The sequence below is a fragment of the Monomorium pharaonis genome, chromosome 9 (genome assembly GCF_013373865.1).
Source record: "Monomorium pharaonis isolate MP-MQ-018 chromosome 9, ASM1337386v2, whole genome shotgun sequence".
Classification (NCBI taxonomy): domain Eukaryota; kingdom Metazoa; phylum Arthropoda; class Insecta; order Hymenoptera; family Formicidae; genus Monomorium; species Monomorium pharaonis.
This window is the reverse complement of record NC_050475.1, coordinates 83,690-96,348: the sequence shown is the minus strand read 5'-3', so window position 1 is coordinate 96,348 and position 12,659 is coordinate 83,690. Positions and strand designations below refer to the sequence as shown.

Genomic DNA, 12,659 nt, shown 5'->3' with positions numbered 1-12,659 from the left:
TCGTAATCGGCGTGGAGGAGAGCGAGATCTTCTCGGGATCCCGAAAATTATTCGCTCGGGATTATATATCGCGGTGTGTACCGCCACGAGACGCGCGTACGCCGTGCCGTTCTACATTTTCCGCAGCGAATTTTCCCGAGAGGGGGGATCGTATTGTAAGGGCGAAAGTGCGCCAGTACCTTTTTTCCTACGCTCGTCTTCCCTCCCTCTCTCTTCGCATCTCGGTGCCGCGGGAGATCCAGCCAGTGTTTTTAGTGCCAGTGTTTAAAAAGTCTACCTCAGTCGGCGGCTTGCGGCCGATATAAAGCAGTTTAACGAAAGCATATTTAACATAAAGAGAAAAAAATTAATACGTGTGTATGTATATATATATATAGAGATATTAAATATATATATACATATATATATATATATATTAAATCTATATATATATATATATAAAAGAAGACAAGTGTAATTGCGCGAGTTTTACGTTTTGTGCGCGAGTTATTATCATAAGAAACATGTCTCTGGATAAATTTGCGGAAGGCGGTATGCTGCAGAAGGAGATGGAGCGCCTGGAGATCGAGGAGAAGAACGGTGATAGTCCGAGGTAAAACCAAGAATCACCTAGCGTTATTTTCTGTCGCCAACAGGTGTTAATTTGCGACCTTAATTTTGCATTAATAGATTACTCGTACATTTATCGAGTTATAATTTAAAATTATTACCTGCTCCGTATTTTCAAAGAGGGGGAAGAATTCTTGTTCCTGAAAGAGAAAAACGGAATACACATTTCAAGAAATGAGTTTAATGAAATAAATCTAACAAAATATTATCTTGAGGCAAAACACTGAATATTTTCGAGACACTTTTACGATGTGCTTTCGATTGTCGATTCAAGCATTTCTCACGCGCATCACCTATCAACAACTCTGCGAGCTTGCGACAGAACTTGTGAGAGCCATAACACAAACATGAACGAATGTTAAAGGTCATTCTAAGAGTGGTTAGTCATCTTGATTAGAAGTAGACGATAATTTGGTCGATAACGAACGTTATCTATAATATTATTGTCCGATACGAGTATTTGACACACGAAATTTCAGTGTGACTTCGCGATAAGATTATACAAAAAAAATTTAACTATACACTTAACGTGGAAAACTTCAATTTTGAGAAAAAGAGCCCGATACGTTTTGAGAAGACCATTCACGATCCGCGATACTGTCGGAGATATTGGCGCGCAAATCAACGCGAAATCGAGATCATAAATTTCCGATTGCGTCAGGCCGTGATTGTTTGCGAATTCACTTTTTAAAACTCATGGCAAATATAACGTAAAATCAATTTCGAATATTACCGATTGCTTCCGCTTTCACCGATTAAGTTCTGATCCTTTGTCAACTAAGGACGGATATCTTTAGGTTTATTTACAAAGAATATAAGATGAAACAGAAAAAAAAGGAGTAGAAATTTTACTTATTAATGAAAAGTGAAAAAAGAAATTTAGATAGCCGATATAATAATAATAAATTTTGAACGGTGCTACTTTTTAATATTTAATACTACGGAGAGAGAGACTGCTTATTAGAAAGAACATTGGTCGATTAAATATCAAGACCGAAAGTAGTTTCTTCGATGTTCCCATTCACGACAACCCGTTTTAAGGAACGTTTCAAATATACCTGTCGATTTACACGTCGCGAGACAAATATAATGGCACGCAGACGGCGAAACTGTATCGCAATCCCGTCCCGACGAAGTCGAGTGTCGTCTAATCTCACGGCCGGCCAAGAATTACATTCGTAGAGTCAACAACCTCCTCGATAAATATCGGCGATAACGTAAATCAAATTACGCACGCTCCTTGCGCGGGCGTATCTCGTCATTCGGCATGCCTGTGCTCGGCAGCATCGTGCGCTTTCACGCCGCTGAATGGTCGCGATCGCGACTTTGAGTGTAGATAAAAATTGTTTCCATATTATTGAGCGTGGCGCGTTCGCAATCAGAGTCGTAATAATGTTGCGCGAATACACGTAATTATAATCAAAATCGTTAATTGTCGTTTAAAGCTCATATAAAAGAATTGATGCCAAAGGTGATGAGAGCCGTAAAGCCATTAAACGAATACGTCCGAACAGAAATTACTATTTAATGAAGTTGTTTAAATTAACTCTCTCGCGGAGAATCTTATTACTTTTATCGTACTCTATATACATACATATAAACACGCATAATATACTTTTTTTTTAATATTTGTTAAAACTATTATAAATGCCGATTTTTAGGGCCAACAAACTCTCTAAAAGTCAAAAATAATCTCTCTGTCTATATATTTTATATAACTTATTACGCTATGCAACAAAGACACGCAGTTCAACTTTTCTTTTAGGACGGAAGCCTTTTGAAAAGTGTTCAACTGGTAAAGTTACAGCTAGCTAGTTTTACTGTGGTAGCACTTTTCGTCCGCTTCCGTCACGGCAAGAAGATTAATAGCTTCGAATAGCTTCAAATGAGAGAGCAATGTTGTTTTCATGACTTGAAGATAAATTATTAAATATCTCATTTCTTCACAGTCGCAGAAAATGGTTGATTATCGCGTATATATGTCGCACATATATCATTCTGACATATCAAAATAAATTACATAAAAAATTAACACAAGTATAAAAAATTACAGTAAAGAAACAGCAAAAACTTGCTTACGTTATAAAACCTAATATAAAAAAGATTAATAAATAAATTTGATTAAAAATTAAGGTTTTATTGTCGAAATATTTAATGATTAATCTAAATTAATCAATTATTATTGCATATAGTATATTTATTAATATTATCGCTTTCATTGATTTTTTTTGAAGAAAAATTTTATTGTGGGAAATTAAGAAATCGTTTCATATGTAGCAATAATTTATTGTTCTCTCACGGATTACAATCTTTACATAACATATATCTTTACATACTAAACCACCTATCTAAAAACACACGCATACATACACACACTTTGTTTTATTTTATTTCTTACATCTAACATATAACTATTTCAATCAATATGGACTCCCGCTTTCAACTTTGTTATCTAACTATTTATACGGCTATCGTCGAGTTCGAAAATCATGATCGTTAGAAAGTAATATTTGAAACTGATCCTAATAACGATAATCAGCCAGTTTTCTCTTTGTCTAAACCGGCCCTGATCTCAGCGTTGCACGTGGCACGATTTCGGCGTCCCTGAAACGGCGTCGCCATCAACGAATGTCACACCGACGGGAAACTCGTTTTTCGGTTTATCGTACGCATACTGTTTACTTATCGCATGATCATAATTCTTTTTAATCGGAAAACTCGAACAGAGGCCGACCAAGGACCGTAGAAATAAATTGAGGAAGATTCACGCGCGTAGCTATTTGAAATATTCTGACGTTGCTTTTTAATTCAGGCGCGATGCGCATGATGCATTATTTATTTTTGTTGTTTGCCAAGTATTAAACAAAGCAATGATGTATTATGCATTATGTATGAAACTAAATGCACCCTACGAGGAATGTTCTAAGAAAAAATTTACAGACCGTTTTTAGACTTTTAATAGCTTTATGTAATCTTCAATCTTTTATGTAAAATTTTTTATAGAGGAAAGTTATACAAAAAATGTTACGTTACTTAAACAATCAAACGTAATTTTCAATCAAATGGCTTAATAGACATATATGATGTAAATCATATGAATTGGGTGGAACCTTTCAGCTCACAATAAATTTTAAGAATATAAATACGGAACAGACGAATAGGTTTTCGTAAGCAAAAAGCGTCAAAATACATCGCATGGAAAAGTAAATTGAAATTTAGATATAACGCGAACAACGGCTTCATTGTGTTTGCGATGGTAAGAATTTGCCGAAAATGGCGGCGATAGAGCGAAAGGGGACGATATCACGTACGTGACTTCAAGAATGACACCCCGTAAAACGAAAACGTAGTGTGACTCATTCAGAGAAGGTGGAATAATAAAGAACACAGACCGCGGGCAAGACTTTCTACCGCCATAAACGGCCGAGTATACTCGCGCAGATTTTGTAACGATGGTCTTAATTCTGATTTCTTCCGTTCGATTAATTAAAAATCGGTCGTCTTCTTTATAAAAATATCGAAAATATCGACTCTCATAACTTTTGGGCTTAATTACGAATTATTTGCAACACAAGAGTTTAGCTTCAATTTTTAAGACGACGATTAGGAAAAACGCAATGTCCAAGATTCAGGAACTGTAACAATAGTACATTTGAAAAAAAAATACAAATTTAACCGTTATATTCAAATTACTCGAAGAAAACTACCGTACGAGATATAAAGCGTAACAAAGGCGGAGTAACTTAAATTTCTAATAAGATTTAACAGAAATGGGGAAGGAGGGAGGCTACGCGTGTAATTCTTGGCGGCGTTCGTGTGCACCCACGTGGAGAACTCGCATCAGGTATACGTCGAGCGTGCGCGTCCGCGTGACACGCACGAATTAGGGCCAGAAATAGTGCACTACACACGCGCGCTGCGTCGCGGCTTAAAAATAACGCGGGGAAATAGACCATATATGTACGCGTACGGTTTATTATGGCAAACTCCGCACCGGAAACCGGCGGTAAACAAATAGGCCGAAGAAGCGAGGGTAAAGGTAGAAAGAAAGCGTCTCGCGTTTTGTATTCGGAAACTTTGCCTCGGAGCGAGAACATGCGTTTGAAGAAAAAGAAAATTTTATTTCAGAAATAACGAAGAAATTACGGTAAAAATAGACAATTATAAAACAGTGTCAAAAAGACAGTGAGAAAAAGAATGATAGAAATTATAGTTAATTTCGACGAAAATATATTTGCTGCTAAAAAGGAAAATGTAAGAGACAAGCACAGCAACAAAATGGCAGAATTCCGGTGAGCAGTCGAGAGAGATCGGCAAGCTACATTCCGATGATTGAAACGAGAAGAGCTGAGAAATCGGAGGGACTCGCGAATACCGACAAACGTGCGAAAAAGATCGGGCGCTGCGAACATCTACCTGCCGAACACGCGTGCGCGAAATCTACGACATGTCGCCGGCTGATATTTTTTTCTAAGCGTGCTGCTGCTGCTGCTGCTTACGTAATTTTCCATTACGTAAACGCGTGACGACACGCACAATTACGTCGTGAATTCTTCTTTCACTTCGCAAGAGAGCGCGCGCGTGCGAAGATGTTTCTCAAGGCGCGACTCGCGTCCGAAAACTAAAAACACAACGAAATATACGAGCGAAAAGTACAAATCGCTACATCTTCGTGTACAGTCTCTTTTTCTCGCGATAAAGAACCTTAATGTTACATTTACGTTGTCTTGTAATTAAATTCTTGAAATACAAATCCAGCGTTCCGTAGCAAAGATTCTTGTACGACTATCAAGTGGAGAATACTACGAAATGTCGGAAACGTTACTTCTCCTTCCTCTTCGCGGCGAAGGCGTTCTTGCTCCCGTCTCGCGTTCGAAGAATTCATTTCACTTTCTTCCCATATCGATCGCGCGGGCCGAGCTCGAGAAAGAAAGAGAGAGAGAGAGAGAGAGAGAGAGAGAGAACAGAATCGGAAACAAGTCGCTCGCGAATTGTGTGAACATTAAACGTGAGAAAATGTTCCTCTCCGGTAACATTATACTGGCGCGGTCTCATTTTCCCCTGCCAATTAAAGCGCCCGCGGGGCGGGCAGGCGGACACGCGGCGCGGTGTTCCAGCCGAAACTTTCCACGCGAGAGACCGCTCTCCGCTCGCCTCTCTCCTCCGGCCCCTCCGCTTCTAAATCTCCTAATAGCGTTCGTCATCGTCGTACTCGTTGCCTCGCACGCATACACGCGTTGCCGCGGCCACGCGCGTCACCGCGCGGCTCTTCATCGTCAAACAAACAGAACTGCTCCAGACGCTCGCAATAATCGGCACCAAGGGCTCATCGAAAATGGATGAGTCCCCCGGGGCCGAGCATCTTCGTCCAATCGAGTTACTTTAATTGGAAATTAAATAATACATTAATCGCACGTTGAACGTTGTCTGAATGAGCAGCTTCGGTGCAATATGAGGCTGCGTCGACAAGCGTCCTGCCGCAACTCGGGGCGAATAAATGAATGAGGAAACCGCAGGACAACCTCAATAAAATATGACGCAAGATGCCTCGTGGGGCGGCGTGGAAATTTGATGAGGAGAGGATGATCGCACGCGATCGCGCGCGATTCTCTCACGCGACGATTCGTTGAAGGAACCGTTTGCAAACCTCTAGTAGTAGTAGTAGTAGTAGTAGTAGTAGCAGTAGTAGTAGTAGTAGTAGTAGTAGTAGTAGTAGTAGTAGTAGTAGTGATAGTAGACATATTTCTACTTCCGTCAAGACTGCGGATCGTTCTCGCAACGTCTAAAAATACAAAAACAAAAATTAATGAAGTTACATCGCGACTTTCGAAAACATACAAAGAGAAAAAATTCATGAAACTAACGTTTGCTGTAACTGGAGTTTAAGTACCTCCAGTATCTCTCTCCAAAGTACTCCGAAAGTTTGGGACACGGTAATTGCCTCTGAAAAGAGCGTATTAGAGTCGCACGCGTAAGAGAAGCGGTGGAGGATCGCGTGCAAAAATCGCGCCGCTGCCGCCGCCGCTCTCTATCGCTCTATAACGACAAATAACAACGGATAACCATAATAAAGTTAAGTGGGCAAGAAGGAGAGGGCGGGACGAATTACGACGGCGGAGACGTACCACGAGCTACGTGGCGGAACAACGTGCGTGACTTTAATTTAAGAAGAGCGGACAAGTCCCCGGATACGGCGATCTCGACGGCGATGATTCCTCCCGGCCACGCGCGGTCGCGTCCAACAGAAATGTAAATGGCGGGAAATCCCGAGAAATGGAAACGGACATCGCGACACGTCCGCTCGCGTATATACTTTCACGACGACAGGCATGCGGACGTCGCGGAGACGTCGCGTATGTTGCGATCGAATTACGTCGCGGCCGGGCCGCCATTTTCTGCTAGCATGGCGGTCTAGCTGATATAGCGGATGCACTATGTTAATAGGGAGGGGAGCGAGCGAGACAACGTGTAACATAACGCGTTAATGTGTAATATAAATGACGAGGTTTTATTTGTGCGAACGGATCGAAAGAAGATGCCGCGACGAGCACGCCAAATCATCATCATCGTCGTCATGTCATCAATTCGCCGAAGCAAGTATAGCAACGGCGAAATACCACGTCACGTGTCGCATCGGCCGGAGCGGCTCCGGATAGAGCGTCACCACGTTGTTCGTGGCTCTATCTTCCAGTGAAAACGCGCATCGCGCCTTTTTTCGCGTCGGTAACGCAGGCACCTGCTGCACTGCCGTCGCGGAAAATTCGGACCGTCGAAATCGCTCTTTTCGTGCCATAAATCAGTTATAGCGATCTCAAGCTCTCGACGAAGACGTTTGATTGACTTTTTTCCTTTGATATCAAAATCGAGTCAAATCGGTCGGGAAATTTTTTTTACACGGGACAAGCTCCGTTAAAATTGTTACGTAATAGCGCAAACTGTTGGGGCGATTATGATTCAATGAAAATGTGATGGACAGCCAATTTGCAACTTTTCAATTAAACAAAAGACGAAATTTTATTATTTATCTACTTAGCTTTTGCAGCTCTCGAGAGCTTTATTAAAATGATGAAGATATTTTCCATCATTTTTACGAAGTCGAAAAGTAAATGATAGATTTATAAAAGAAATTAAAAGAAAAGAAAGAAAATTTAAAGGAGGAAACATTATGAACAATTTAAAATTTCCTCCGATTTGCTACAAGTTCGCTTAAAATGTTGAAGAATGATTATAACAGAGGAAGAGTAGTTTCTCTATTCTCTTCATCTTATTGTTCGTTTTACAATAGAAATATTGAAGAAAGGGAAATCTGTTGAGTTAACAATGTACAGATTAGTATTTCGTAAAATATCTTGGCAAATATCCTTCCAGAGCCCTTTTGCCTCAAATTTTTCCACTATAAGGTTTGCATAGAGAAGATGACAGGGGTCGGCATTTTCGTCCTCCCTGTCAATCTCGGTGTTAAGGTTTCTCCTGGGAAATCTTCCAGACAAAGAAGCCAGGTAAATTTTTGGCGTGTTTTAACGGTCCTTCGGGCTCCAAGGATGAAGTTCCAGGAAGGCCCCTCTGCCGATTTCTCAATATTTCCTTTTACCTGAACACGGGATCGGATATATACCTGAAAATTTCAAAAGACACGGGAAATAACGGAATGGTTTTGTGAGTATTGCTATAAAGAAACTATACTTCCTTTCTTAAAAATTTTCTATCTTTGAAGCATTGTTTAACTTATAAATTACTATAAAAAAAATTTTTTTTTTTAAATGTATTGAAAGAGAAATATTTTTATGGTAGATTATAAAAATAAACTCTATTGATGTCTGTTTGCCTTTTGGATTTTGTTTCTTTATTTTTTTTTTTCTATTCTTAAATTCTAGCTTTCGTTTTCACCAAAAGATTTTCAAGAGGAATAAGTCTCAAGTTAATCATTAGAATTCTTTCTGTCACAATCGAAAATATACGAATTAAAAAGGTTTTTGTATTTAGTAACGAAAGGAACTGCCAGAAATTCTCTTCTGATAAAAACAAACATTTATTTTTAGAAAAATCACAATATGATTTCAAGACAACATCCAAAATTTTCCGAATTTTATAAATAATGTGGAAAATCTTTGAAAATATTTGAGAATTCTCACACACGAAATTCAAATGTAAAAATGTATTTCTTTTAGCGAAACAACTTAAGAGCGTAAAAATGGCGTCGGCGCTCAAGATGACAGCCGCCATTTGCAAACCGGCTTACTATGTCCCTCGTTGATTAGCATACAAGTTGCATACTAGTCAATCACCCCAAGTTGTAACATTAAAAGGGATTAATATTTGCAATCTCAACAAATATTTAATAAATCAATATAAGAAAATAATAGTAACTTTTTATTCAAATTTTTTATAGGTATTTTAATTACTTTTTCTTTTTTAGTGCTTTTATAGATATAGCAAGTAGTTTGGAGAAAATTAAAAATTATGTACATTACTTATCTACAACTTATCTTCTCAATTTTTATTACAATGAAAAAATTATTGGAATAATTATAACTGGAGATTATAATTATATGTTGAGATATTTTTATTAAATTTATAATTTATAACAAATTAAATTAAATTATAACAACATATTACCATATATTGACGTCTACATTTATGTAGACATAATAATTAGAACTTATAATAAGGATAATACATTAAAATATACTTTATACAGTTATGTTTTAGTAGACTACGTTATAATAATTTAAATCCGGACGTCTCGAGCTCTCTTTTATTCTCGGTTCTTTTTCTTTTCTCGATATTTTTTTCGTATAATCGATTTCTCGCAGGCTACAAGTCGCGAAAATGCATTTAATAGTAGGGACGCGTCAACGCGACATTATGCTTGCGCGATAGTCGCGGTATTTTCTCTAGTCAGCTCGCGCGGGAGTTCCTTGCACTCTCTTTGTCTCTCTCGTCGATCAATGCACCCGCGAACGATTCCGTTTCCACCTTATGGCCGAAGAAGACAGACGACGCCGTGCTCGTGTCGCTGGCCGCGTAGTCTTTCGTCTCTCGTCATCAGATGCCGTTCCTGGAAGTGCAACGGAGCCGCATCTCCATACATGCTGCTAGCACAGCTTCTCCGTAACATTGATTAGTGTGTCTTATCAGAGTCTCGTAAGCAGCGAGCATCCACCTCACCTTTTCATGAAACTTTATCATGATCTTTTGTAGGGTAAAATCTAAGATTCCGCGATTATAATTTAAGTTTCCGCATTTTTTATGTACGCTTGCGTAACTTGCCTTCTGTCCAGCAACTACGTATTGCTCATACGATTATTACAAATTATAATTATTCTCAACGTTTCTAATTAAAGACACGGAATCGTTTCCGCGGTTTATACTTTCGTTATTTAAATTGGAACGGAAATAAATTTATGCACATTTACTCTGCAAGCGTTAATAAACGGTGTAGATATAACACATAGCGGGCTGACTCACGTAAAATATAAGTGAATATAAAATACGATTGCGCTCGATGTAAAATACATTATTGCTTTGTCAAAACAATCGTTTACGTCATAAGAGAAATATATTCGCTGGACATGGCATTATTTGCCGACGGGAAAATGTGTATCCCTCCATTGTTCTCCAGTGTATCTCTTCAAGAATACATTTCTTTATCTCTCGTTAATCTTGTTTGATCGATAATTTCGACTTGTTTCTAAGCGAAGTAATATTTAGGAGAATAGGAAGATAATTTAAGGAAGCAATTGTAACGTGACGTACATTCTCTACGATTCTATAATGCGACTCTCTTTCTCTCTCTCTCTCTCTCTCTCTCTCTCTCTCGTCTCTTGCAGTTTAAAGAGTTAATTAGGCTATCATACGGCTATCGCTAATTATCGCTACTATTCCATCCTTACTTTCAGCGACCACGTGTAATGGTTTGTAAACGTACAGGGATCTTCATGGTTGTCTCTTTCCGGTTGGTCATCAACTATGGTCACGCGAGCTTATGTAAAAAGGCACGTATCTGGCTTTCGCAATCGAGTTAGACTGTGAGCCATTATTTATTCAACAGCCTCGTCCCACTTTGAGCTTTCCGCTGAGTCCGTGCAAGTCCGCGACGTCAAGCTAAAGGTGGGCTAAGAAAAAGAAATCAAGGGTGGGAACCAGGGCGGAAAGCAAGAGAGTTCAGGATGTTTCCCAAGATTTATTATATTTTGTTTATCCTTCACCTTTACGCTTCTCCAAAGAGTCCGCTCGTTAAGACATTTGCGTAATTTTATGTACCGTACTTATTGTGTTCTAATTTATATCGAATTAATGATTTTCAGAATTAATATCCAAAAGGATTTTGTTTTCCGCGCGATAACATATTTTATTTGTAAATTAAACTTGCTACAGTGTAAGTTTCATCGCTATCTGTTTGCACAATTTTTTATTCAGCTTTGAATTACAAAGTTTTTCATATTAAAAAAACCAGTTTACGTACTAACACTTCGACACTTCATTTTGCGAAATCCATTCCGCGGAAATGAGCACACTAGCTTCCATGCAACTCTTGCTGAAAAAATTGATTCCAAACAGACATTATCGAATTTCCCCCCCAAGCTATGATGTTAGCGTCACGCAAATTCTGATCAGACCGCAACGTGATATAATTAAACTCGTGGCGATTTGGCGCGCTCTGCTGCAGCCACCGCTGTTTACGTTCTCGAGATGCATCATCGTCGTGCTGCGTGTCACACGAACAGCACGGGCGGAAATGATCTAAACGAAACAGCGAGAAACAAGAGAGACGCGAAACGGACGCGACGATCGGTGCGGCTGAAGGGAGGAAGAAAGAAAACGTGGATGACGTTGGGAGGACGGCGGGGAGGGAAGAGAGGAGGACTCGGCGGGGCCCTAAAACGAAATTTTAATTAAATTTTATAATCTGGAGACGACGCTGTCTCGGACATTGTGTGCGACTGGGACTTAAGCCTTTGTCACGTGGATGGCGTTTTTGTATACCCCGCGGAATACACGAGCGAAGTGGATGGTGATTCTGCAGCCTCCCCTTCTTTCTTTCTTTCTTTTTTCTCTTTTTTTTTTCACTTGCTCCACCGCGACGTGAATGCACCGCCGTTGCGTTGCATTTAATTAATTCCTCGCCGATCACTCTTCCCCCCTTCCGCCGCCGCGACATCACGACATCCGTTTATTTTATTCGCTTCTTTTTTTTATCGTGGGCGATTAAACAGCCGCCGGGCGTGTGCCTAAATTCGATTAAAACTAGAATCGACGCCTGGCGCCGCCGCGTTCCAAGCCGCGCGGGACAGCCGCTTCCTGCGTCCTTAAGGCACGCATCGCAGTCGGGATTACCTTGATGAACGAAAATGTACAATAAACAGTTCCAGTCGAAAGTGAAAGAAAGCTAAAGAATGAGATAAATAAATTATTTATTTAACCACTTTAAAAAATATTAATTTTTAATTCTGAATCTTTGATAAGTGACATTTTCGTATTAAAAAACATATATATATATATATAGCGATATGAGCAAGATATAAATCTTAAATTGTGAAATTATTTAACTAGCAAATCTCAAAAATATGTATTTTAATAGAATTATTAAAATTTTTCTTTTAAGAAATTATCTTGAAAAAGCGCGCAAATAAAATTTTGCTTCGGAATTGTATTCGCGAATTCCATGGATGGTCCTCCAGTTCTGCCACGTGCCTCTTCGCCGAGGGCAAATCTCGAGTATCTCTCCTCTCGCTGTACCTTACAAAGGGCTGCTGCGTGATCCTCTCTCCTCCACGCGTGTGCACCAAGAGAGGAGGGCCCCGCAGTTAAATTCGCGCAAAGTTACCGACGATGCCGCAACCCACAGGCGTGTGTGTTTCACCCACGCACCTTCCCGAAGTATTGATTACTTTCCGCCTGTGGGAAGGAAGGGACGCGGACGCGAAGGGTAGGGCGGATAACAGGAGCAGGAGGAGGACGAGGAGAATGGAAAGGACGGAAGGGAGGCCTCTCTCGCACTTTCTCTTTTCTGATTCCATAATGTCGTCTCTTTCTGCCTCTTCTTTGCA

General features: G+C 39.7%; 1 protein-coding gene across 2 annotated transcripts in view; it reads left to right on the top strand.

Annotated features, from left to right (window-relative positions):
* Positions 1–463: 463 nt before the first annotated feature.
* Positions 464–12,659, top strand: part of LOC105829415 (insulin-like growth factor 2 mRNA-binding protein 1) — a 48,873-nt gene continuing 36,677 nt past the window's right edge. For both annotated transcript variants that reach the window (XM_036292395.1, XM_036292394.1), the window contains exon 1: positions 464–592. In XM_036292395.1, coding sequence (XP_036148288.1) covers positions 504–592 — 89 coding nt within the window. In that variant the 5' untranslated portion in view covers positions 464–503. The remainder of the gene's footprint in view (positions 593–12,659) is intronic.